This window comes from Cadophora gregata (genome assembly GCF_030347475.1).
Source record: "Cadophora gregata isolate MNR1 chromosome Unknown scaffold_6, whole genome shotgun sequence".
In the NCBI taxonomy this organism is placed as follows: Eukaryota; Fungi; Ascomycota; class Leotiomycetes; order Helotiales; family Ploettnerulaceae; genus Cadophora; species Cadophora gregata.
The window spans coordinates 2,106,633-2,132,763 of NW_026695929.1; the positions used below are offsets into that span (position 1 = coordinate 2,106,633).

Sequence of the window (26,131 nt, forward strand, 5' to 3'; positions counted from 1 at the left end):
TAGGATGTAGGAGATGGAGATGCTGCACGGCAACGCTGCAAAGAGTTGTCGTTGCGGCCGCGCATGGCGGCCGCAGCTAATATTTCAATAGTCCGGAGCATGAACGTAACAAAAAATTAAAGTCCGAGGCAACTCAAGTACGGGACGATTAAAGCAAAAACCACATCGACAAATAGAAAGCAACTGCGGCTTGCAAGTAGAAATGAGATGAAAGAGGAAGAGGAAAAGACCGGCACTTCTAAGACCAAAACACGCGCATGAAACGCTCATGTCTTGCATTGGGGATATGAACAGACCCGCTGAATCTTGTGTGACAGTACTAAGTCCGTAAGAGATGGTTGCAGAAAAAAGAAAAGCTTCGTGCCAAATATTACAAGTCATATTCGGCAGTGCCAAATGCTCCGTGCCTGACTCGGATCTTTGCTGAAGATGGGCTGGCAGATGTCATGATGTGTTGATTATAAGACTGCGGAGACGAGTGTTGATAACGGGCCGGCTCGAGGTGTTGGTTGGTGAGTTGCGTGGTTTGGTATGGTAAGTATCCTAGAATACTCGAGGGTAGGGCTTCCTACGTAACATCACACTCGTGTATTTTGCTGGTAAATTGCGATACAAGTTCAGAGTGTTGTGGTGTGCGGAGCCTAAACAGAGCAATAATAGATGTAAGACTAGCCAGTCTCACTCGAGCGCCATAACATCCGGGGCCGTTTTAGCTTTACCTGTCTTCGCTCCCCATGTCAAGAAATCATCTCTCCACCGTGCCCTATGATAGGACGCACAGACTTCCGTCAAGGGGAAGAGAGGGGAGGGGATCCCTTAGTTCCGATTGATATTGGCAGTCTAAATCCCATGGCTTCGCAGCGCACACCTCATCTTCAAAAGAAAGTCTTGGATAGAAAATAATACTCGTCCTCACCTGCTTCATCCAGAGAGAGTATTGGAGTACAACACCGACCTAGGTATTCACGGCCCACGCATCCACCAGCACCCCTATCAACTTACAGCCTCTTACTGCACTTGGCTGCAGGACGACGCTGCCCTGCATTGCATCGCATACGGACCAACCGAAATAGCTGGGTCGGCTCCTACCATCGATCCAATTCTCTCGCGGTCCCCTCTCCTGTGTCTGGAATCTTGTCCGACTGGTTCCCAAAATCTCTCACCCATCAATATCCCTCCCAATTGCTGTCCTAGCTCTATTCTAAGCATCCACATCTGACTTCCAAGACCGTGGTCCCATTCTTGCCTCTTCCGGGCGCCGACGGTTAACTGTTACTTCAACAATCATATTTCCAGTCCCAGTCCCGAATCAGCTTCCCCACAACCACATGTTCACGCTCTCAGCTTGTACGATACACCCGTTCCAGCGCAACGGTATTTGAACCACTCAACCGCTGTCACTTGTGCTTCAAGACGGAGCCACGCTGCTTGGAGGACCGCCCTCTCAGCGCCTTCGTCGATCTGTGGTTCCTGACTTGTCAATTGACATTCTTCAACAGCCAGTCATAGAACGTGACCATATCAACGCCCACGTGGAGGAAACCAACTCCATCCAGTAGCAGGAGGTAGACGGAGTATTGATGTTGCGTTATATTCAAAGGTACGTGGTGTCGTCTTGTCTGTTTTGTGATTCCAGACTTTTCCGGAGTGCGGTTCCTCAGATTTGGTGTCGTCTGGAGATAGTACATTTCGGACGATCGATCCTTTCTCGTTTTCTTTGGGAGCCTCAACAGAAAATTAGATCTTTATTTCTATGATGCTGTTTCGCATGATTATCTCGGACCGAAGAGTGCAAGATATCTCCGAGTTTGATATCTCCGTTGCTGGATCTACAGAGCTGTCAACATCGGGCAGCGCTTCCGTTCAGCTGAGGAGCGGCCCCTCCACTAGCTCTCTGGGGCAGCTGTCTTCGTCCCGATTCGAGCATATCAAGCCATCCATACTCGTACCTGCTAGTTTCCGTTCATAGTTCTATTATCTGATTCGATACTTCTTAGAAGAACGGACCAATTTTCAGCACATGCGGCCCGGTGCGACCACATCACATCGCCACAACCGGCCATCTCAACCTCCCAACTCTTCACTCTAGCACAATAGACGGCTCTTCAGTAAGCCTATCCCAAGGGCCAAAGACTTGAAGAAGTGTCTTTACTCATTGGTTTGAGTTTGGTAACAATCTGGATACGTTTTCACTCTCTCAAACAAGTTGAACAAGCTGTCAAAAATTTACTCTTACAAGACAACATCCTGTTCACCTGACGGCATCTGCTCCCGTCCAACGAACATAAAAGGCTCAAGCGCGGCTTACCAATTGACTTTCGGCACCTCGCGGAACCTACCATTAGCCGTGGTGCTCTCACCGGGGATCACTATCTAGAATCGATCCAGAGCTTCAGATACCTGATTTCATTATCGCAATGTGCTTCAACGTCCCTTAAAAGTATCTTTTCACATGTAGCAGCCACTAGTCTGTCTTATTTTTGATCGACTTAGCCTGCGGTTGATCATTTACCAGAGGCTGCCACTTCATCCCAGTCTTATACTGCCCCCTTGCGACATGAAGGGTTCATTCTTATGTGGGTGACCTATCGATAGTGCTGAAAACCTGCAATCATGGAGGATCATGAGGATCTCGACGCAAGCAATAGTCCTGAACTCATCGAAAAGACTCAAGAGGGTACAGACCCACCAGCAAAGAAACCGGGATCAAAAGCGAAAGGAAGAAAAAGGACGAAGACCGGGTGTTTGAGTAAGACTAGCTTGTCGACTATCGATCTCACATTACTGATTCTGGTCTTTAGCATGTCGAAAGAGACGCATTAAGTGTGGCGAAGAGAGACCGACGTGTATGTGATCCAATGGTTCCTTGTGATTTTGCTGTTTCGGTGCCAATGCCTCTTCAGAAAGTGCTGACCACGATGTAGGCAGCAATTGCACGAAGTCTAAACGGCAATGTGAGGGCTACAACCAAAGAGTCGTTTTCAAAGACCCTATGAATGGCTATAGACCGCCAGTACCACCCTTCTCTCATAGTTCATATCAAAATACGAGCTATGGTCAACCATCGGGTCGGCGAGATTCGTACGCGCAATCAGCAAGCGGACAAAATCCACTCCCAATTGCTCCGAAACCTAGCTCTTCTAGCGGTCCTGCGATCAAGATCGAGCAGACACCACTTCCCCAATCTCATGAGCGAAGAGCTAGTTCTACCAACGACAACTTACCAAGTCAAGCAGGACAGGGAGCTAGATTACAACCTCGGATCAAGGTACAGCTCCAAGATAAGCCTCTTGATGCCAGAGGTCATTCTCACGTCTTAGAAAGGCAATCGCCGAATGACCAGGTAACTCATTATGATTTCAATGCTCTCGTGAAGCAAGGGAGTGGCACAAATCAATCTTACAGTCCGTCGCAAGCCACTTCGCCGGATTGGTCCGCAGGCCCACATTGTATGTTCTCCGAGATGGCCCCATCTCTATACTGAGTCTAACGAAGGAGATAAAGCAGCTGGATCTTTTCAACCACCTTACTCGCCGCTCAAATGGGAGCCTATAATTCAAACTCCAACCTCGGCAGGTATTGATGAGCATAGAGCATCCATTGGAAGTTTGCAACCGCCCTATCAGCCACAGCCGAAACAACAACCTCAGACTACGAGTGAAGCAAATCGACAGCCGAGTTATCCTCGAAACTGGCAGGGACACCAACAAGCCGCAGTATATCCTCCTCCAGCACCTAATTGGAGTCTTGGTCAACCAGTTCCTCAGGACTGCCCAGAAGTGGACGATGTTAATGATCCCTTCGATGTGTCTGAAGATGATGATTATGATATGACGGATGAACATTTTGGCGTACTACACGACGATCCTAACGATACCCATCTAAAGCGGAATGATCTTGGGATTGTGGTTGCTGTGCAAGCTGGTCAGGACAAACAGGGGCTCAATCTTCGCTCCTTCGTGTCATTTATTGATCGACCTGATATGTTGGCCAACTACACACCCTCTTCACAGTCAACTCCTCTGAGAGACCCAATGACGGCGAGGATATTTTGTCACTTCGTCAATGTCACTGGGCCTTGCATGTCTATGTTTGAGAGACACCCATCGAACCCCGGGTTGATGTTCCAGGGAACACCAGTCCCGAAATCACAGCAGCATATCTGGGCCTGTAAGTTACTCCCATACTATTGATAATGCTCACTAAGAATGATTAGATACATTCCCCACACTTGCACTTAATAACTCTGCGTTACTGCATGCCATGCTTGCAATTGCAAGTTTACACATATCAAAGCTTCAAGGTGGACCCATCACAGCATCATACAAGCATTACGCACTCAGTCTCCGCCGAATCGGCAAGAGCGTCGGTCTGCCTACACGACGAGGACATCCTGCCACCCTCGCGGCTGCATTGTTACTCGCCTTTTACGAATGCTGGGCAGCTGATCACCAGAAATGGAGCAACCACTTACTAGGTGCAAAGCAACTAGTGAAAGAGATTGAATTCGCCGGAATGACGAGGTATATCAAACGAAAGAAAGCACAGAAACGACAAGAGGTTATCGAAAGACAACATTATGCATATGATAACGGTCTTGAGTACGACTTTGACGATCAAGATCATCTGCGAGCTCATGATGAGGTCGATGAGAACGTTGTAGGAATACTATTGGGAAGGAAGGTTAGCTATGATGAATATGGCCAGATTATAGACGATAGTAGGAATGCGGATATCTGGGACAAGGAGTATACGGAAAGAGATCTGGAGATTTATGAGACGCAAAGGGACCTTTTCTGGTGGTATTGTAAGCAGGACACGTACCAGAGTATTCTCGGTGGAGGAAAGCTTTTGTAAGGCATATATACACTCAGCTATCTGATCTGATCTAACAATAAGCAGTCTGGAGTACTCTTTCTGGAGTCATTGCCCACCACGAGCGCCACTAGGTCGTCTCAATGCCATGTAAGAAAGCTCCCGTCTTAGAGATATGTCTTACTAACAACACAGATACGGTACATTCGACCACATGGTTCTGCTCCTCGGGCGTCTCGCAAATTTCCAAGCCAAAGACATCAAGAGAAAACGTCTAGCAATGAAAGCCAACGGCGGTCGCTGGCAACCCCCAGAATCCATGCGAGCACAACAGCCTCCAGCATCCCAACCGCCAAACAACGCCACTCCACAGACTCCTCCCCAAATGCCTAACTTCACCGGCATGGTCCCAGACGTACAAGAAGCTAAACTGCCCATGGGATTTGAACCATCCAGAGATTCGCCCACAAGCAACCAAAGCGAAGACACGGATCTCCAGTCGCAGACCTACGCCGCCAACGAAGAATGGCAAGAAATCCGCGATGCATTCGACCTCATCGAGAGCCGTTTCGGGGAAGACTTCCAAGCACTCGGCCCAGAGTTCTCCGCACCTATCCAAACACCATTCGGTCCTGCTTTACAGTATAGAACGTATGGCATTGCGGGCATATGGATGAACCTGTACATGGGACTGATAACTTGTTATCGATCACACCCCTCAATGCCGCCTGCTGCTATCATGGCTGCTGGGATTACAGCGAGACAGACTGCGGGCTTTGCGAATCAGCTAGGCAGGATTGCGGCAGGTATTGCGCCAGATTTGAGTATGGCGACAGAAGTCAACCCTGGTGTGGGAGCGGCATTAATTGAGTCGTCGACTTGTATGTTTGTTTCGGCTGTGCAGGTATGTATTTTTTTTTCTCTTTCTCTCTCTCGCTCTCCCCGCCCCAGAATTCGATGTAGTTCTCTCTCTTTCTTCTCGAGAGTCAAGATTGGCATTTTAAGAGCCATAAATTGTTCCTACATGTCACTAACCGTCTTGTCCAGCTCCAAGACGCATCCCAACGCGCCTGGACGATCCTCCGCCTCCGCGACATCGCCCGCCTAACAGGCTGGCAAACCGCGCTCGCCGTCGCCACAGGCTGCGAAACATCCTGGATCAAGATGGGCGAGCTTGGCAAAGGACCCGTCTATGTTCGCACAAAAGACGAGCGCGTCGTGCCTGATAATTGGGTGAATAAGAGAATGATTGATAGGGTGCTGAAGGGGAAGACCACTGAGGAGAGGAGGATGCTGATTGAGAAGGATGACAGAGTGCAGTATGCCCTCGGGGTGCTGGGACTTGAGGAGGACTTTGAGGGGATGGATTTGGAGGGAGGGAGGAGGCAGAGGTAGGCAGAAGTTCAATTGAGGGCGTTTGTTTGGTTATTGTGTGGTGTAAAAGTACTTTGTTATGAACGAATGGCGGATTGAAAATGGGTTTATGGGGCGGCTTGCGTGTGCTGCATTTAGCTGGAGGATTTACTAAATGTCCTGGATACACGATTGACAGGCATGAAAATGTGTAATTTTGGATGAAGCTCCTTATTCGCTTTGCGGTTGGCTGTCTGAGAAAGAAGCTGTGAAAGATTCTGACTTTATGTCTAATGACCTTGATTTCATTTTTATGCCTCATAACTCCGTAGCTCTAACATGCATGTCATTTCTTCCATCCTGACTTTGCAATTGGTCATCCGCTTAGCCTCAACGGTTTCAATTTGCTGGTAATCTCTCTACGACTACCGCCATCTCCTCGTCTGTGTAGATCCGGAACCCCTTCTCCTTGGTAACGCTCGCCAGTTGCACGTTCTTTGAATCGAGCTTCTCCTCCATAACCTGCTTCAACGTCTTCAGAACCAATGTCTCGGCTTCCTCGATGGTCAGGGACTATGCCAGATTGTCAGTTCGTTGCCCATCAAATAAATTGGTGTTCAGGTGTGTACAAGTGGAACTTGTATGAAGCTCAAATGTGTGTCCGTACCTTGTGAAACTCATTCTGCAACTCAGCCTGTGCACCTTCCGATCCCGACCCGATAGCCTTCGCGTCATATCTGTAGAAAGTTCCACTGGGCTCTGCATGGTACAATTGAGGTCCATCCTCATCATATCCAGCAATCAACAACGCAACACCAAACGGCCGACTCATGATACTCTCCTCACCATCAGCACCCTCACCAAAACGCAACGCCAAATCACAGATGGCTTGTGTGCAGCTTTCCACTCTCAGCGGCTCGTTGTAGTGGAAAGCGTGGTTCTGCGACTCGACTCGGGCGTGCTCGACCATGCTGCGTGCGTCGGCTTGGAGGCCGGACATGGCGCATCCGATGTGGCGGTCGATTTCGACAATCTTTTCGACAGAGGAGGTCTCGAGGAGAGTAGAGGTGACGCGCTTCTCAACACCCAGGACGACACCACCGCCGGTGGCAACGCCGATTGCCGTTGATCCTAACTTAATTGCTTCGAGGGAGTATTCGACTTGAAAGAGGCGGCCTTCGGGGGAGAAGGTGCTGGGTTATGTTAGAATCTGTTTGTTTCTGGATGTATAAATAGATTTAGCTGAGAGGATATTGGACATACTTGATACCCCGATCTGCGCAATGTTAGTTTGTATACAAAGCATTTCGTAGGAGCTCTCGTTCACTTACCATATTCAGAGCGAGCAATAAACATCTTGACAGCTTCTGGTGATCAACAGAGAATATTGTAAGAAAGGAGACTGTATGCGAAGCTGCAAGTACTTTTGCAGAGTATCGTCAAGTAGGTATCGGAGGAATTCTGGTGTTGTGGTGAGGAAGACAAGAAGGTGAAGTAAAAGTGTCGTTCGTTGCTCTCCAGGTCCAGGCACTCAATCCACGACGACAGCTCTGTTTGAGCTGAAAGCGGACTAGCGATCTTTACTAGCGCCGTTCAGACGCGCCAATGTTGAAGAAGCGCGTCCCCCAGTTAATCGCAATTATGGAAAGAAACATCAAACTTCCAAGCGCAACCTCGAACAATCTAGGATTCTCGGTTCACTCACTGGTCATTCGGGAATACTTCAGAATCGAGCACAAATGTAAATATCATGTCGTCTTCGTCCCATGCCAGAATCCCGTCGCGGAGCGATCGCAGGACGACCAACGATAGTGGAAGTACACGACCCCGCGCCCCCTCTGGACAACAAGGCGGGAGTCGAACAGAGAGGCCAGATCCAAGGAGACAGCCGTCGCCGCAGCCTTCTACATCGACTGGTGGGCACAAGAGGACGGCTTCTGGGGTACAGCGGTCGAGTAAAGCGGTGGAGGAGCGGAGGACGGAAAGAGTGCAGGTTACGACAAGGGAAACGATAACTTCGAGAACGAGAAGTCCAGAGAGGAGACCCGGGTCAACGCAGCCGCCGGAGCGACAGAGACCGGAACCTAGTAGGACGTATTCGGGCGATCCGAGGCCAAAACCGGCAAAAATGGAAACTCCAACAGGTATATTCTTCCTATGTACAACGAGGTCTAGTTGAGAATAAATCTGATACTCTACGATAGCGCCTTGGGCACCGGAGGCTTCTTTGGTTCCACATACATCTGCTCCTCTTGCATCACGCATATCAATACCTCCGCTGTCATCACAAGCTCCGACCGCTCTCCAACCCCGCCCTCTCCATGAGTTATCTCTTGAAGTCCAGGAGGCAGCCATACTAGAAGATCTTCTTTTTGTCTTTATGGGATATGAGGGACAGTACATACGATTTTCAAAGTCCTATAACCCCTCAATTGAGAAAGACCGCCTTGCCGGACCAGGATACAAGATTCAACCCGGTCTAGACCCCAGTCTCCAAGATCTCACGACTACGATGCTGAAAATGGCCACTCACTATGGTGCTGTAGATGCTTTTGTGGAAGTACAGAGTCGCGAGGAGTTTGGCGCAGTAAATCATGCCCTCTGCGCTGCGATACGGAAGCTCCTCCAGGATTATTTGATCTTGGTGGCTCAGTTAGAGACTCAATTCCTGACGAACCCCTCGTTCACCCTACATGTCCTAAATCTGCACACTTTGCCCACTAGTCATATGATGCTCCAGCTTTATTCCCTGGCTCACGAAATTCTGAAACGAAACTCCATGTTGGAAGAAGACGAGGACTCAGATGATGGTTTTGATGATATTGAGAATATCCTAGAGAGCCTACGAGAAGGCGGGGACCTTGGACCTGGAAATATACCTGGGAAGAAGATATGTAAAGGTGGAAGTGTTTTGGGGCTCATCACAAAACGACTAGAATCGATGTCTGGTGATCCTGCTGCGCGGGCGCTATTAACATCGTTACTGCGCGATGCGAGTCGTCCGTACATGATGATGTTAAATGAGTGGCTCCACCATGGAAGCATCAAGGATCCGCACGCCGAGTTCCTGGTCCGAGAACAGAAAAGTATCAAGCGTGAGAGGCTTGAGGAGGATTACACAGACGAGTATTGGGAGAGGAGGTACACCATTCGTGATCACGATGTTCCACCACAGCTCGAAGGTGTTAAGGACAAAGTTTTACTAGCAGGCAAATACCTGAATGTCGTTCGAGAGTGCGGTGGTGTGGATGTGAGTAAAGCTGTCACTGACGTGCCTCGATCCTTTGACGATAACCGATTCCTGGACAACGTCAACAGTGCTTACGCTCATGCCAACGAATCTTTGCTGAAGCTGTTGCTCACTACACATGCACTACCTGCTCGGTTACGGTCACTCAAGCATTACTTCTTTCTCGATCGGTCGGATTTCTTCTCATATTTCCTGGAACTTGGTACATCTGAGCTTAGGAAACCAGTCAAGAGCGTCAATACAAGCAAGTTGCAATCTTTGCTGGATCTCGTGTTGAGACAACCCGGCAGTGTGGCAGCACAAGACCCGTTCAAAGAGGATATCAAGGTCGAGATGAACGAGATCAGTTTGACCAACTCGTTGACCCGGGTCGTGAATATTTCAGGAATTGAGCAAGGCGAATCTCTACAGACTCCAGCTGCTCAGCCTACCAGCGAAAGCGACAAAGCAGCCGTTGGATTCACTTCCCTCCAGTTAGACTATTCAGTCCCGTTCCCAGTATCACTGGTTATCAGTAGGAAGACGGTATGGAGATATCAAGCACTATTTCGATATCTTCTTTCCCTGCGGCATCTTGAGCAGCAGTTGGTTTCATGCTGGCAGACTCACAATAGATCCGCTAGCTGGGCTCACAAGAGCTCGAATTCGACACTCGAAATGTGGAAACGACGTGTCTTCACATTGCGAGCCCGTATGCTGGTATTTGTGCAACAACTTTTGTACTTCTGCACTGCAGAAGTTATCGAGCCCAACTGGCAAGCCTTGATGGCACGATTGAATGCGAAGGAGGATAGCAAAGGCGGCGCAAGCCCTGTGCGAACGGTCGATGAGCTCATGCAAGATCATGTCGACTTCCTGGACACATGTCTAAAAGAGTGCATGCTTACCAACAGCAGGCTATTGAGGGTAGGTTTATTTGATCTTTCTGGGAGAGGCGTTCTAACGATCACTAGATCCACTCGAAGCTCATGCAGACATGCACATTCTTCGCTTCGTACACAGGTTGGCTCGCCAGGGAACTAGAGAAGGCAGACCCAGATATGACGGGTGCAGAGAAACCAACTTCCATGAACAAGCAGCACTGGATTCGGTATCAAGCGGAGAAGAATCAGCGACACAGTGATTCAGCGAGCTCTAGTGCTGCATCGGGCCCGTTGACCGATGCCGCACGAACAGAAAAAATGGAGAGAATGTTCGAGATCATCAAGAAGTACGAGGACAACTTCAGCAGACATCTCCAGATCCTCCTCGACGCATTGAATCACTATGCCGCAACAGAGACAGTCGTGTTGTTAGGCCTGTGTGCTCGATTGAGCACTGCCAATCAGGGCACGCAGTACAGTGGCCTCAAGACAGATGAAGATGGTGGAGCGCAGGCATGAGAGTCGCGATGTTTGGATGTTAAAGGTTTTGCAGTGTCTTGCTTGTCGAGGTATGGTGGAGGCGTTTACGATATCCAGAACTGATTTCGGTTTGAAGGGTGGTTGGCAAGGTATATAAACCAAATGAATGACGGATGGCGTTCAGATCTTGGAGAAAGCATGCAAAAAGCTGGTATCAGCCTTTGGTACATCCTAAGTCTTAGGCCGTGGAAAAATGAAATTTAAAATACTTTCATGTCTGGTCACCCATTCATATTTCCTGCTTCTTGGACATTGACTGTGTGAGCATTATGAACACCTCGGTAATCTACGTAGTACAGCAAAACTGCAGCTCTCTCGACATATGTCGCTTCGCATGGAAACAGAAGTTTCTCTGTTCGGTGCTTCCAGGACTACATTGTGCTCTGTGTAGATTTTGTGGGGTAATATTAAGCGAGTATCAAAAGAAAACACAGTCACCTGAAGTGAACAAAGACTTTGCAAATTAGACCGCATTCATATTCGACGACGCAACCTATGTCAAAAGTCCGAGCAAGTCATGGAGCGCTACCGCCAGTTTGCAATTCCTTCCTCCATCGTTCGCAAATAGCGCCAAAAAAAAGAAGGCCTGAGTCGACTCATAGGTGAACCCATGCCAACCCTGGAGAATCCCATGTCAAGCCGAGTGGATTCCTATGTCCTCTCGAAAGATTAGTATAGCTACTAGTTGATTGAGTAGACGAATCTCACCTCTCTAAATGCAGTATGGGAGACCAGCGATGATGGTGCATTGCTGGGCTGGTGTATCACAGTGGCCAGCATACTTCCACTTGTAGTTGTAGTCACAGACATACTAAGGCTTGTCAGTAAAGCCACAGAATGCATTGAAAGCAATATTTAGATAGGTGAGTCTGAACTTACCCAGGAGTGAGGAAGGCTCTGGTAACTGCACATGTAGAAGTTGGGGTTGCAGTCACGGGCAGCGTCGGTGGCTTCAACAGCTTCGGTTGGAGCACCGATGGCAGCGACGGCGAGGCCGAGGGCAACGGAGAGAGTCTTAAGTGAGAGTTGCATGTTTGCTGAGTGTTCAAGTTGTTGGGTGGTAGGTGTTGTGCTTGAGGTAAACTTGGGTTCGGAGACGAAATCGTGATTTTGAGGTATCAAGGGGTTGCGAGCTCGAGAGACGAGAAGAGATTGGTGACGAGTCAATAGAGAGGAGACTTTGGTCCTTCTTTTATAGATATTCTTGCAACTAAACGAGAGGAGTCGATCTGAATTAGTCTTTTACTCGAGCGTGACCGGCGAGGACAGAACCGGACACGCAAGGAGAAAATCTTCTTTCAGAAAGTAGATAAGGCAGTCACAAGCGGATTGGTGGCTCAAAGTCGTTACGGTAATAAGTGTTAGATAGTTTAAGTGAAAGCCTAAACGACAAAATGATATTCCGGAAAGTCGTCAAAGACTGCAATATTGAAATCAATAGCTAGCAACCTGGTAATTGACTAACGAAATTCCTGTGACCGCCAAAAACAAAGCACAACGCTACCTATGTCGCCCAGCCGAGCATGAACTCATCTTCAAGAATTTTGTTAGTCAAAACTTCTGCTTTCCAAAGAAGGACTCACTTCAGTCAAAGCAGTGAGGCACTCGGCCAATCTCGCGACATGTCTGTCCAGGGTCGCAGCTGGCAACGTAAACCCAGCTTGACATGCCATTGCAGAAGACCTAGATCGGAAATTAGAAATGGGTGATTCAATCCAATAAGGAAAACTGACAATGCCCTCCGGAATTCTCTTGTGGTCGCAAGCATAAGCGCCGGGAGCACATCCGTCAGTGGCGGGTGCGGCGAGTGTGCTGATGACCAATGTGAGGCAGAGGACCAGGATAGGGCAGAAAGTTGCAAAGACCTTCATGACTGCTGAGTAGATTGATTGGGTAGGTGTAAGTTTGAGGCGTCTGTAGAAGCTCTGATGAGACAGATATGTTTGTGGGAGAGCAGTGATTTGAATCAGAAATATCTTTATACTCCCTTAAATTGGTCCAATATATGTAGCAGTCATCCCTAGTGAATGGCTGCAAAACAGCATCAAAACGTGATAATCGGGAGAGCAACAGTGAATATAATTACTAAACGTGATTGAACAGAAAGCTACAGAGAAGATTACCTAATAAACTTATGGAAGGACGAGGTGCTGTATTTGGAACATATGAAACCCCAGACAGAACTTAATCCAGCAATTCTTCCTGAGCAGCAGCTGCGATATCAGCCCTAACAAACTTGCTCTTGCTCACAATCTTGACAGCAATTTTCACCAAAGGCATCGTGCTTAGGATATCGAAAACAGAGATATCGGCACTGAACTTGCGGAAAACCATATTCCTGATCTCGACTGCCACAAGAGAATCAACTAATTGAATGGTCAGCATAATCACTTCTGTGAGGTATTCTTCAGATCACTAACCACCGTATGCATTCATTGGTTTTTCCAAGTCAACATCGTCTTTCGAGACTGCTAGCGCTTTTGCAAGTTGTGTTGTGATAACATCTTCAACTACCTTACAAGTGTCTTGGAGTGAAGATGCCTTCGTCATCATCTCCTTGATTGCAGCATCCTCATTAGTATTACTGCTTGCATCACCGCTCTCAGCGTGCAAGTGTTTGTACTTGAGATCGATTGACATGGCGGTCCCAATGCTACCATCCTGGAGGAGTTCTTTGCCAACACCGGTGATAAGCTGTGCTGGCACATCCTCTCCATCCCTGGTATGACCAAGCATGACGGCGGAGAGGATCAGGTGCAGATCTCTTTCGGAGATAAAAAGATTCTGGAGGTACTCTAGTCGCTCGAATTGCTCAACATTCTCTGCGATGTAACCAACGTCTGATACGACTCCCAAATCAATCGTCGTTGATGCTAGACCCTTTGAGCGACGATGCCTCGACAAAGCATCTTGAAACGTGCCAGCTGCTGAGTAGTTGGCCTGGCCGGGGTTCCCGATAACGCCAGCCATAGAACTGAGAATGATGAAGAAATCCATATCCTGGGGAAGGCATAGATGCAGATTCAAAGTACCTTGGATCTTTGGCCTCGTCGATTCCGACCACTGTTCATAGGTCATATTGTCGAACATAGAGTCTCTGAGTACCATAGCACACTGGACCAAACCTCTGATACGAAGACCTTCACCTATACACTGTTTGACAAATTTCCTTACTTGATCATGCTCGGCAATGTCACAACTGTATGCTTCAGCTTTGCAACCCCTGATCCGAAGACTTTGTAGAAGATGCTTGGCCTCAGATGACTGGCCACCAGATCTTGAAATGAACCGGATGTCTTCAGCACCAGATGCAAACATCATTTCGGCGATAGATCGTCCGATCCCACCTAGTCCTCCAGAGAGAATGTAGACTGCCTCAGGGTCAAGTTGTAGCTGAGCTGACTGAGAAGGAGCGACAGAAATGACGTCGTCCGGAGCAAATGTGAGAGCTACACTACCAATACAACCTTCTCCATGAATGTATTCGAGGCCCTTTGATGCCTCAGATACAGGGTAAACACGACGAGGTATAATCTGTCCAATCTCGCCCTTGCGGACGCGATCCCAGCCCTCTGTGAAGTATTGACCCAGTTTGACAGGGGTGCTACATCGAAGTCCAATTAGATCTATGTTTGAGATGCTCACGTTGTTTGCGAGGAATATTGCTGGTGGCGCAACTTCCGAGCTCCCAATACTGATGAAGCGTCCAAATTTGCCAAGGTAGGAAGCCGAGTGACGAGCAACTGTTCCAGACAGGGTAGTGATAATAACATCGACTCCATGGCCGTCTGTTCTCTTTCGAAACATGGATAAGACAGACTCTCTCTCTATAGATCTTAAGATGTTGCTAGCTGGAAGACCAGAGTTGTGGATCAGAAGATTCTTGTGTAGCTCGCTTTCAGCAACTGCATATACATTGGCCCCAAGCCTTTGAGAAAGCTGTAACAGAGCGTGTTCGTACGCATCAGGGCGCCCACAAATTAATACACTGTCCCCTGCTTTCACACGAGCATGGTCGACCAAGGCGGCCTGGGCAGCAGCCAAGGCAGAAGGCATGACAACTGCAGTAGTAGTAGTCATGAATTCGGGCAAGAGCTTTACCAGCGCTTGAGGAGTTTGAATCCGGGAAGCACATTTCTGAGCCGCACAAACAACAACGCGGTCCCCGACGGTAAAATCAACGACAGCAGAACCGACTTCTCGAACGATACCAACCGCATCGTGTATGAAGCCAATGCCGGATTCTGAGTTTGTTGCATCCAGTCCTATCACCAAAGTATCGATTTCAAGATCCGTTTCCGCTAGTGGAGTAGCGGTTTCTGTCGACTCCCATATCAGAGATCGTGTATCCGATGTCGATCTTGCAGTAACCGGCACAGGAATGGAGCCTAAACTTAGGAGGCTTGAAGATTCAGAGTTGTTGCGCCCCAGCTCATCGTGAAAGCTCGCGTGTGTTTGGAGACGAGGCACAAGAAGCTTGCCATCGGTCTCTACAAATTCTTGCTCCATTGTGACTGTGCTTGGCACCAGGGAGGCTAGTAATGCTTTCGTAATGATAGCTGTGGCTGAGACGGAGTCAATTGACAGAGAAGGAGAGATATCAAGCTGCGCTAGTCTCAATTGGGGCCTTTCGACTCGGACTGTCCGCAGCAAGCCCGTGGTGGTAGCATAGTGCAGGTCTGCTTCCTCCAGAACCTCGCCCGCTCGAGTTATCCAGAGAATGGCCTCAGCCTGTGACGTGAGTTTTTGGAATCCTGCAAACTCCGAGCTACTCCAGTGAGAGACGATTGATGACTCGGCTTCAAGCAGTGAGATGATCGTCTTGCCGCTGAGATCTGTGGTTTCTGTTGTGGCATATTCAAAGAGATTCAAGACGACAATCTCAACAATAGGCCCGACCAGTGCAGCTGATAGTCGCTCGATCGCATTCAGTAATTCTGCGCTAGCAGAAGCGCTGTGTAACAAAATCACGGTTTCTAGATCGATGTGTGCCGGTATCAACTCGGTGCTGACGTCTTCTGGTGGTTGAAGCTCCCCTGCTGGACTGATATCTACATTCTCATCTTTGCCGTCGCCTGAAGCATCCATATCGATCGCACTATCACAGATGCTGGCAGTCTCTTCTTTGTCGAGTTCGACCCACTGCATTTGCGTACATTTCCTAGCAGAAGTGTCGTTTTCACTACTGACAGGCGCGCTTGCTGAGACATCTCTTGACAGAAAGCCACGAACAACAAGCTTCGGCGATTGCCATGCTTCATCCGAAAGAACAATGTCCCCAATGGTATCTCCGGAGGACCTCTGGTTGCCTTTAGCGTAGCCTCTTAGAATGGTCCCCGGGACTGTGTCGAGACTGGCATCCACGTAAATGCTATCAATTGAAATCGGCACAAGCGACTCGTCGCCTGAGAGACTATGCAAATATCCTAGAGCTTGCATATGGAATGCAGAGTCAAGAGTTGAAGGATGAATCAAATGTGGATATTCGAATTGCGAAGGCATGACTGCTTTGGTGTCCGGCACGGTGATTTCCCCATGACCATCACCAATGCCCGCGGTACAGCTGGTGACGTTGCGATGCAACGGACCATACTGAAGGTTCATTTTTCTATCGAAAAGTTTGTAAAAAGCTGCTGCTGCCAGTTTCTTTGTAGCCCTCTGGCGAATTTCCGCATAGAGGCTGGCGTCACCTTGCCAGTCGAGGCTCTCCAAGTGTCTTTCGTCATCACTACCAACATAATGAATGGTAATGCAACCAGTGCAATTTTCAGACCACGGCTCTACACCAGCCTGAGAAAAGACTTTGAAGCTGTAAGAGGTCTGGTTAGAGCTGGTTGACTCGCAAGGGCGAAGATGGATTGATGTTTCAACGGAACCTTCGCCTCCGTGTATGAGCAGTGGCCTCTTGAAAGTCACATCGCGAGCTTCCATTCCCTTGAAGACTCTGTCCGCGTCCAAAAGCTCACGTGCTGCTTCAATGGCCTGTTGCGGGTGTTAGTCGAAATTCAATGGGTTCGTGTCGTAACGTGCCAGAAATCTTCCATTGGTTCACATTTTCCATTAAAAAGAAGAACGCTTACCATAGTCACCATTGCAGCGCCAGGGTAGAGAACCATTTGCTGAACTTTGTGGTCATTCATCCACGGTTGCTCTGACAGTCGAATATAATTATGCCATCGAGGCTCAGTGGGGTCTTCATTCCGGAGTCGCATCCCTAACAAGTCTGTTCTGGGTTTGGACCTGTGTCGATAGTTCTTACCCCAGGCACTCTCATGGAAATATACCTTGGAGTGGTTCCATGGATATGGTGGGAGGTCGGCAAGAATCTGCTGGGGCTTGGATGATACTTGCAGTTTAGTCCCAAAGTTGACAGCTATGAGATCAACTGGCAGTCCATGGGCCCAAAGTCTTCCTGCGGCTTGCATAGCAGTTTGCTCCGCATCCTGGTTTCTTGACAGCATAGAGACGTATGGCACAGAGGTGACCAATTTCTCTTCAACCGCTGTTAAGACTTGGTTCAAAGGACCTTTCAATGCGTCTGCAGGACCGCACTCGACCATTGCTGAATAGGCTACAGCGACCTTGCGTCGTCCTTTTGTGACTGCTGGCTCGGTGACCAATGCTTTGACTGCGTCGTAGAATCTGACAGTGTTGAGCATATTTTTCACCCAGTACTCTGCATTTATATTCTCCTGCGACATAATTGCTCCTGTTACTGAGGAAAACATGGTGCCTGTGGGTGTACCTGCCATGTCGATATGGCTCATCGACTCCAGATAGTCTGCTGCGATCACTTTCATATGTGGAGAGTGGTACGCAACTTGGACGCGAAGCTTACGAGCAAAAATACTCTCATCTTTGAATATCTGCTCGAGTGCATCAATCGATTCCACGTCACCGGACAATGTAACGCTTGAAGGGGCGTTTATGCAGGCAATAGAGACGCTGTCCGGTTTGACCTTTTCCAGGTACGGGAGAACTACCTTTTCTCCAAGACCAACTGCCATCATGGTACCCTTGACATGCGGTTGTCGTCGGTTTACATCCGCAGAGAGCATGCCACGAGAATATGAGATCTGCACAGCAGCTTCATGTGTAAGATAGCCAACAGAATAGGCAGCTGCAATCTCGCCACTCGAATGGCCAACTACAGCTCGTGGTGTAATTCCCCATGAGCGCAAGAGATCGACCAGCGCAATTTGCAGCGCCGTACAAAGTGGCTGACTGAATTCCGGTCCATCGATACGGCTTTTATCTTTGGTGGCGTGAAGTTCAGTGGCCAGAGACCATTCGCAGCCGATCTTCTCCAACTCGGATTGCGATCTTGCCAGACTCTGGCGGTAGATAGGAATTTTGTACAGCTCACGGCCCATACTGGGCCATTGAGCTCCCTGACCTGTGAAGACGAAGAACATATTATTGTTCTTTGCCACTCGGCGCAGTTTGGGGAGTGGCTGCTGCAGTTGTGTGCTCAGCTCACTGACTGTCTTGCTGACAATAAAAGTTCTATGGTCGAGAGCTGACCTCCGAGAGTTCAGTGTGAATGCGAGATTCGACAAGTACAGTGGCCAATTCGAGCTTTTCTCGCAACTCAATTGTTTCTGCTCTTCCAGTTGTCGAGTGAGAAACGTCGAATACGCATATGCCATTCTTGTCAACCCGGTCTGGTCAGAAGTAGATAACACCAGCAGCCTGTGAACAGGTTGGGCTAAGTCTAGATCTTCGCTTTCAGGGGAACTCGCTGAGTTGAAACCGCTGTCATCTGCAACTTCACCACCGACCACCTCAGTGCAGTGATTTCCAACTAGGCCGTGCTCCCTTAAGTAGTGGAGAGCATCGTCAACAATGACATGTGCATTGGCACCGCCATAACCGAAAGAGTTCACGGATGCCCGCCGAACACCCGTTGTTGGCCACGGGGTCGCTGTTGTAGGGAGAGCGACACGCCACTCCTCGAGTTTCAATTTGGGATTTGCCTTCTCGAATTCGGCGATAGGAGGTATTACCCCCTTTTCCACCACTAGTACTGCCTTGATAAGGCCAGCGAGTCCAGCGCAGCCCTCCAAATGTCCGATGTTACTCTTCACGCTACCCACATATATGGGATTTTCCGGTTGCCGACTGACTCCAAAGGTACTACCAATTGCAGAGAGCTCGTAAGGGTCTCCAATTTGTGTGCCAGTGCCTAGATTTCCCACCAAATTAGAGCTTGTTGTTTCTGAAGAATGGATTGCACATACCGTGAGCTTCAAAATAAGCAGTCTGGTCGAAACTGAGATTCGCCCCGGCATAGGTGGCTCTTATGAGCTCAGCGTGCGCTTTTGGGGAAGGCATCGTGATCCCCGGGCTTCTTCCATCCTGGTTCAGTCGAGTATTTCGGATGACGCCACGGATTGTATCACCATCAGCAAGTGCTTGCTTCAAGGTCTCAGAGGATTACACCTCCAATACCGTCGCCTCGAGCATAGCCGTTTGCGCGATGGTCAAAGCTATGGCATCTTCCGTCAGGACTGAAGAATGTCATTGTGCACATGTCGCGCATATAGCTGGGATCACAAATGAGGTTTGTGCCTCCAACAAGAGCCATAGAACTCTCACCAGTCTTCAGTGACTGGCATGCCAAGTGAAGGGCATACAGACTTGAGGAACAGGCAGTATCGATGGTCATACTAGGTCCCTGAAGGTCGTAGAACCAAGACACTCTATTGGATAACATACTCTGGCCATTACCAGTCGCGGCATAGAATGGCCCACCGTAGGGGTCTCGGCCCCCCATGCTCTCGTAGTCTTTGGTGAAGCAGCCCACATGGACACTCGTTTGGCTTTTGACAACGGTATGTATGGGAATACCGGCATTTTCGAATGCTTCATACGCAACCTCCAACATGAGCATATGTTGAGGGTCAGTGCCGTTGGCCTCGTTTGCTGTCATCGAAAAGAATGGCGCATCGAATTTCTGAGGACTGTCGTCTAAAAAATAGCCACCTTTGATGTTGATGGAGCCTGCCCGAGCTCCATCTGGATGGTAGTAACCAGCAGCGTCGAATCTCTCCTTGGGTATCGCTGAATGTGCTGATCGGCCTTTCGATATCATATCCCAGAAGCTCCCAGAGCTATGAGATCCTCCAGGAAACCTCATTGCCATACCAATGATGGCAATCGGCTCTGCGGCATCATACCCGCTCCCCATCCTGGCGTGATTGTTGCAACAGTATGTTTCTTGTTTGATCTGAAAGGACTGGAAAGTGGACGATGGAGTGGAACCCCAGTCCCAGAATTCGGTATGGGTTTGTTTGAAAGGAAACGATAGCTCTGTCCACAATAACAAAAAGAACGGACTTCTGGGCTCAAAGTGATGTGGAATTCCTATGGCTCTAAGTCTCAGAGCATAGGTTCGTCTGAACAATATTCAATAGACAAGGGTGTTACACAGGATGCATTCTCTGGGTCGCCACGCCGCAGAAACTCTTTGCAGGGCCGCCATACTCAACGATCTAGATTCTTACCTGGAATTGCAACTTGTATCCAGGGCTTCAGATCTGCTCCTTTGGGACAACTTTGTCTTGGTTTGCAGGACCCTGGTGGCCAGACTCCAATGTGACCGGCGCAAAGGGAGAGCTGGAAAAAATCAAATCCCCCACGGCTAATCCTGCGCGCGTAGACCAGCTCGTCTCCACAGCCTCGCTCAAACATCTAGAACACGCTCGCCAATAAGCCGTTCAAACAGCAGTTCTTTGCGGCGCAGAAACCGCAGAAGATAAAATCGCCGTCAATATTATGCTTTCCGCCGAGCCACGCCACGTTTGTGGTGCGGATATGCAGCTAGCGAAATAATGCTCCTAGATCCATTGCTAGGGAACCATAGGAGAGCGCTTCGAGCTCTTTGATGGTCGTCAAGACAAGCGCGATGGCCCGAATAGCAAGGTTTGCTGGAGAGATCGAGGCACCCATAGGTGTCCACTTATTCATTAGGGCACAGTCATGTCAATCCACCGGCCGAAACGGCAGATGCGAAAGAGACCGCGCAGCTTTGGCCTGGGCTGGTCGAGCGAGATGACAGACACTGAGTTGGGGCATTCTGTGAGAGCTGAGAGAATTGGTAGAAATGAAGCCATGATGGTCGTTTCGGAACCTGGGAAGGCAACTACACTAGCGCAATTTCGGGCCGTCCTCGGCTGAACTCATCCCCTTTACAAGCGAGATCCGAATGGGTTTTGTTTACTCTTCTCTTTGGGAGGCTATCGGTGTTAGAAATAAGTGGCCGATCAAGGCGGGACGCGATATTGCAATGAATACGTAGTTTTTATCGTAACTTGAGAAAAAGAATATAATATAAATTGATAAACTGTTTTCTTAAGTATTTTTCAAGACCTCAGCAAGAGGACTTCTCAACCTCTTTTTAAATACTGTATGTTAAGAAGTAGTACGCTGAAAAAGTTGGTTTTGTTGTTCTACGTGTGCCTCAATCAGCTACTTATTTCTAACACCGATAGGGAGGGCAAAAGGGTTACAAGAAAGAATGAGGTTGATATGCTCTTGCTCTCACGGATTGTTGACCCTCGGTTTGATTTCTATGGTAGATTCTTGCTAGCTAGGATGCACAAATGAAGCAACAAGATTCCATATCCACAATTTAAATGTCGAAAACAAGTCTCTGCCCAATGTAGTGAGCCTTCTCGATAGCCCTAACCACGTTCCCAACACTCTCTGCCTTGTTGGGAATCTCATGAATTCCAGGATTCTCCACAATGATAATTTTATCCGGCTCACAAAGACCTTGTGCGACGCGGGCAAGTCGGAGAGGAGCCTCGTCTTCCTCACTCCCATGGACAAAAACTGTCACGATCGGTAGTCGTTGTTCGGTGTATACGGAATGGAAGAAACGTGGGAAGTCTCGAGGACCGTAACTGTCCTGAGCTCTCCCATCCATGTTGAACGAATTGCTTTCCTCGATGTGGAACACTTCGCGTGTGGCGAGCATGGTGGCTGCCGTGCTGACAAGAGCCATGCATAGATCCCTTTGTCGTTCATTGAGTTTGGGAAGAGAAACAAATTCTTCGACTGGCTTCACCTGCTTTCTTTCGATGAGCATAGTATGGATAGCGTCGCGGTCTGACTGTTCAAGATCCTTCGCAAAGTACATGATATCCTTCTCGTTGTAATCCGGGTCTGGAGAGAGAACGAAGCCAGGGCTGAAGAAGAGTGCCCACCGGAACGGCGGTGTTTTATCTGGATGTTCAATTTGCTGTTGAATCATATATGAAATGGCGAAGCTTCCACCCTATCATATTCTTTAGCGTGGTAACTTCTGGGTAGGCCGTGCTGGACGCATATTCATTTCTTCGCTGATGGTGATGTCGTACCGCAAGAGAGAAAAGTACTGACCTGGCTGTATCCAACAACCCCATCGAAGGGAATCTCTTCGGCCTCAATGGTTGCATGCAAAAGTTCATGGGCACTCGCGACATGCGATGCCTCATATCCATCGTAGTATGCAAGATTCTTCCCGGGAATAAAACCTGCGAGTTCTATGCCCCAGGATGTCAGATTATGTTAAGCAAGATTATGTTTCAGTGGGGTTGGCTCACCAGTCCTTGTCACGGGGACTTCGCCATCAAGGAATACATATGTGTGGTGAGCTCCCAGCATGGCCAGGATGCTCGAAAGCTGTTGCTCGAAGATTTCCCCACTTGTTCCATAGCCATGCAGAAAGAGGATCTTCATCTTTCCAGTCTTGATTTAATTTTGCTGGCCGAGATAAGAACTGCACGCGCAAGAAGTGCAAGAGGAGATGGAAGCGTTGACAAAATATTTGATTTCGCACGTTATCGTGAGACTAGCTGACAGAAGGTCCTGCGTGTAGTCTGAAAAGAATGCCCCAGGTGCCCTGGGAGAGGCCTGGAGACATATGTTTCGACACCCAACCAGGCAAGACGACAAGTATGCTTCTGCTGGGTCATGAGCTTGGCAAGCTATTCTAGACTAAGCAATCACATATACGCCGTCGAGCCGGGGCTTTTCGATTTGACCTCGGAGAGTTTGCCTAGAAGAAGTTCCGAAACCACCTTTGAGCTCCAATATTTCTCCATCTGAGCCCACCGAGCATCGAGAATATGCAACAGCTCCATACTGATCTGCCGTCTTTACTGCCTCTCGGTTGAGCATTGTACAGGGGTTGCTTCGAAAGTCCGTCCGCCATGTATACAATATATACCTTCTTTCATGCACTACTCCCCAGGAATTTCACCACATATACGGCTCGAACTGCGATTTGAGAGTGGTTGTAAGAGATCTGTGTATCTGCAAGGCCTTGTCCGCCGCGCCGGAGTGACTGCGATGGGCTAGAAACGTTCGAGCTTGGAGAAGAGCGATGTCCAGTCGCTTAAGAAAAAACAGATGTTCCAATTCGTTTGCTTTTTCATTCGCGTCGTTCGTTTGTGATGTCTGTGATAATTGTAGCATTGTTTGACAGAGGTCCAGAACTTTGAGAGTGGCGGCGAGGACCAGGGCATCTGAAGGAGAAGTTGACTGGCTGGGAGAATGAATGATGCTCAATGCGGTCGAGCCGGTCAACTCGATTGCAGCCAAAATAAGTTGCTTGTTTTCATCGAACTTTTGATCTTGTTGTAATGAACAGTAGTGCCGGTCCAGCTCAAGACAAAGTTGAAGAGTAGTTGTGAATGTGTTGGACCCACTGCCCAGATCATTCGAGAACTCGGTTCCCGGATTTGATGCTGCGCTGGATATTGGCGCGGGTGGCTGGTATGGCATCAATTCTTGTGTCGCATGTCTCGTTATAACATTTCGCTGTCCATGTATTGTTGATGGCATCCCCGCTTTCGTTCCATCTTCGGGAGCTGGTAACATTTCTCCACCGCCTTCAAAATTCGTCTCCCAAAGCGACGGATACGCAAAGACACCGATGGATGTACCATCATGATCTACTTCAACGTCGCGGAAAAAGACCGCGTCGGCATCATCGCGAGCGTCATATGTCTGTGGATATGGCTGAAACTGCTGCTGGTCATTGAGCTGTGCATGGCCCAGCTGTTGTTGGCTTTGTAACGGTGGGTGCTCTCCCTGACCCTCTGGTATTATTGGACGAGCAATCGAAACATTGCTGTTTTCACGACGGGGTCGACCAGGTTTAGAGCGAGGTGCAAAGATACATGGAAGTCCATTCGTGGTACATAACTGGCATGCCCGACTGTCTGGTTCGAGAACGCACCGAACTTTCCGACGGTGACAAACTTCACACGCATCTCGAGATCTGTATGGCTTCGAAGACATGCTTAGCGTCTCAGGTCTGAGTGAAATGTGCAGATGTATGTCGGTGAGCAGTGAAGAACGAAAACACCCGGTACTGACAGTCTAGCTCAGGGGTATATATTGCGGAAGTAAGAGAAACTCGAACCATGGTAAATAGATTGCCGCCAACAGCTCATGAGCATCAAGTGTGCGGCCTCTGAAAGCTGTGCCGTAGAGTTGCTTCTTGCTCGAGCTGGGGCTGGACTCGCACTTTACGGAGGTCTGTAATGCACGAAACAAGACCATCAGCAGTGATTCAGGGTAAAACATGCCCTAACTAGGGAGCTTGACTAGAACGAGCTCACGCGAAGGGCTGAAACTAGAATGGCAGCTCGAGATGTCGAACAAGTACAGATATGTACTCAGATCACTACAAAATTGACCGAGCTGACCAATGCATAGAGATGTGTGTGGGTCCTTTCTCCATTGCGTGAGCGTGTCATCCCACGTGGGATGATTATTGAGGATCTCGCTATCTTTCGAAATAATACTGAGTGCCCAACGTAGAATAGATGCAGGAGAAACGAAAAGAACAGGAACGCACGAGCCATACGCCCGAATCGTCAGCGCATCTTGGGAGATGAGTGAGCTCTGTCGATTCATAGAGTAGTAGATATGAGAATCAACTCATGTGGAACGCTGGATTTAATGCTGAATAGCCAGACAGGACCTTGCCCCTCCTGACTTTCCTCACTCCACGCGCTTCGGATGCGAGGCTACCAAGCTCCGACTTATCGGTAATACGTGGTTTCTATCCCTGGACATCCATGGGGCTCCGCATATCCGTTCTCAGGGACCTAAGGAGTCCCAGTACTCTCGCCACACCTCACTCGATCGATGCGCGTGCAAACTCACGCTGTCATACCTTATATGCTTAGATCCTACTAGCGTACAGTCTCCCGTCGTGGACTCGCCCGGGATGAACGCCGTAGCCACCTGGCACTTCATTTACTTGGCTCATGCTAGGCGAGGAGACAACAACATACCTGAGCGGGAAGGAATCGAGGAAAGTGGGCGAAGCAGCTACTGTCCGCGAGGCTAGACAGCAGGAGGCTTGATTCCATTCACATCTGTCTTGAGTCGATTTTCTCAGGATCGGACGAACAGCTGACACGGCGCAGGTCGGAAAATAAGCAGGAAGTCGCCCGTGGTAGATCAAGAGGACCTATCGGAAGCGCCGCCGTCATTCCAGACGGGAGCGAGGTCGTGTTGAGTTGAGCGACTTGGAGCGGAAAGGATGGCAGAGACAACGAGAAGCTGCACGGCACAGGTAAATTTAGAAGTAAATTTGCCTTACAAGACGCTATTCGCGCCACAGAGCACAAGGAGGGTGCTGGAGCATTAGGGCTGGCTCGGGTAGAGCCGCCAATAAGCAATGCTGCAGATTGCTAACCGCATTGTGGGTAGGCGAGGCGCTCTTCGGGTAACTAGCGGCCGACGTGGAAATAAACAAAACAGTTCAGAGGTAAATTTCCAGAAGCAGGTAAAAAGAATCCTGTCCACTGATGATTAGCTTTACCCGGACGCTTATCGACCTTGAGAAGTCTCTTCATACAATTTTTGCTATCCAAACAAGGAAATGGCCCAATTGTCTGGTCTAGGCAATGTATTTGACAGGCCAGCTTGTTTACCCTAGCACGATTTCACCTTTCTTGGTCTGCTTATATTGGCCTCATACTAGCTCAGTATCACGTCTTCGGTAGGCCCTGCCAACTGCGACTGCCCAGTGGCTGAATCTTTTCAGGCGACCGATGTCATCTTGTTACAAGGCTCGTCCTCTTTGTATCGCTCTACTTTACTGTGGACTGTTTTCATTCAGGGATTGGAGTGGCGGTGGAGCGTACCTATATGTACTGGGGGAAACCAGCTGACCATGTTGCCAAAGGCAATGGTAGGTGAGATACTCCACTTTTAAGCCCTGGCCGGTCCATGACTTTGGTAGGGATAAGTGGACTCACCCTTGAATCAGGAATGCTAAGCCGATTTGATCTTGCATGCAGTG

At 48.9% G+C, this 26,131-nt stretch overlaps 9 protein-coding genes across 9 annotated transcripts; 2 read left to right on the forward strand and 7 right to left on the reverse strand.

The window, feature by feature from the left end:
• Positions 1 to 2,613: 2,613 nt before the first annotated feature.
• ONS95_012504 (uncharacterized protein) lies at positions 2,614 to 6,210 on the forward strand (the record flags this gene model as incomplete). Its single annotated transcript, XM_058506134.1, has 8 exons — positions 2,614 to 2,749; positions 2,802 to 2,846; positions 2,925 to 3,449; positions 3,505 to 4,170; positions 4,217 to 4,853; positions 4,903 to 4,965; positions 5,011 to 5,719; positions 5,863 to 6,210. The coding sequence occupies 8 exons, from the start codon at positions 2,614 to 2,616 to the stop codon at positions 6,208 to 6,210; spliced, it is 3,129 nt and encodes a 1,042-aa protein (XP_058358659.1).
• Positions 6,211 to 6,567: 357 nt separating this feature from the next.
• Positions 6,568 to 7,524, reverse strand: PUP2 (proteasome component pup2; the record flags this gene model as incomplete). The annotated part of the gene is made up of 4 exons (XM_058506135.1): positions 6,568 to 6,741; positions 6,836 to 7,361; positions 7,432 to 7,444; positions 7,500 to 7,524. 4 exons carry the CDS (start codon positions 7,522 to 7,524, stop codon positions 6,568 to 6,570), a joined length of 738 nt encoding a protein of 245 aa, XP_058358660.1.
• A 394-nt stretch (positions 7,525 to 7,918) lies between these two features.
• ONS95_012506 (uncharacterized protein) lies at positions 7,919 to 10,800 on the forward strand (the record flags this gene model as incomplete). The annotated part of the gene is made up of 3 exons (XM_058506136.1): positions 7,919 to 8,312; positions 8,373 to 10,324; positions 10,372 to 10,800. 3 exons carry the CDS (start codon positions 7,919 to 7,921, stop codon positions 10,798 to 10,800), a joined length of 2,775 nt encoding a protein of 924 aa, XP_058358661.1.
• Positions 10,801 to 11,533: 733 nt separating this feature from the next.
• On the reverse strand, positions 11,534 to 12,042 carry ONS95_012507 (uncharacterized protein; the record flags this gene model as incomplete). The annotated part of the gene is made up of 2 exons (XM_058506137.1): positions 11,701 to 12,042; positions 11,534 to 11,632 (listed from the first exon to the last, which is right to left on the reverse strand). The coding sequence occupies exons 1-2, from the start codon at positions 11,851 to 11,853 to the stop codon at positions 11,534 to 11,536; spliced, it is 252 nt and encodes an 83-aa protein (XP_058358662.1). The 5' UTR covers positions 11,854 to 12,042.
• A 363-nt stretch (positions 12,043 to 12,405) lies between these two features.
• On the reverse strand, positions 12,406 to 12,692 carry ONS95_012508 (uncharacterized protein; the record flags this gene model as incomplete). Its single annotated transcript, XM_058506138.1, has 2 exons — positions 12,406 to 12,504; positions 12,555 to 12,692. 2 exons carry the CDS (start codon positions 12,690 to 12,692, stop codon positions 12,406 to 12,408), a joined length of 237 nt encoding a protein of 78 aa, XP_058358663.1.
• Positions 12,693 to 13,005: 313 nt separating this feature from the next.
• On the reverse strand, positions 13,006 to 19,155 carry ONS95_012509 (uncharacterized protein; the record flags this gene model as incomplete). The annotated part of the gene is made up of 4 exons (XM_058506139.1): positions 13,006 to 13,187; positions 13,242 to 16,803; positions 16,902 to 19,006; positions 19,062 to 19,155. The coding sequence occupies 4 exons, from the start codon at positions 19,153 to 19,155 to the stop codon at positions 13,006 to 13,008; spliced, it is 5,943 nt and encodes a 1,980-aa protein (XP_058358664.1).
• Positions 19,156 to 19,249: 94 nt separating this feature from the next.
• ONS95_012510 (uncharacterized protein) lies at positions 19,250 to 20,011 on the reverse strand (the record flags this gene model as incomplete). The annotated part of the gene is made up of 1 exon (XM_058506140.1): positions 19,250 to 20,011. The coding sequence occupies one exon, from the start codon at positions 20,009 to 20,011 to the stop codon at positions 19,250 to 19,252; it is 762 nt and encodes a 253-aa protein (XP_058358665.1).
• Positions 20,012 to 21,454: 1,443 nt separating this feature from the next.
• On the reverse strand, positions 21,455 to 22,545 carry ONS95_012511 (uncharacterized protein; the record flags this gene model as incomplete). The annotated part of the gene is made up of 3 exons (XM_058506141.1): positions 21,455 to 22,102; positions 22,207 to 22,349; positions 22,410 to 22,545. The coding sequence occupies 3 exons, from the start codon at positions 22,543 to 22,545 to the stop codon at positions 21,455 to 21,457; spliced, it is 927 nt and encodes a 308-aa protein (XP_058358666.1).
• Positions 22,546 to 23,064: 519 nt separating this feature from the next.
• Positions 23,065 to 24,111, reverse strand: ONS95_012512 (uncharacterized protein; the record flags this gene model as incomplete). The annotated part of the gene is made up of 1 exon (XM_058506142.1): positions 23,065 to 24,111. One exon carries the CDS (start codon positions 24,109 to 24,111, stop codon positions 23,065 to 23,067), a length of 1,047 nt encoding a protein of 348 aa, XP_058358667.1.
• Between the last annotated feature and the right edge of the window lie 2,020 nt (positions 24,112 to 26,131).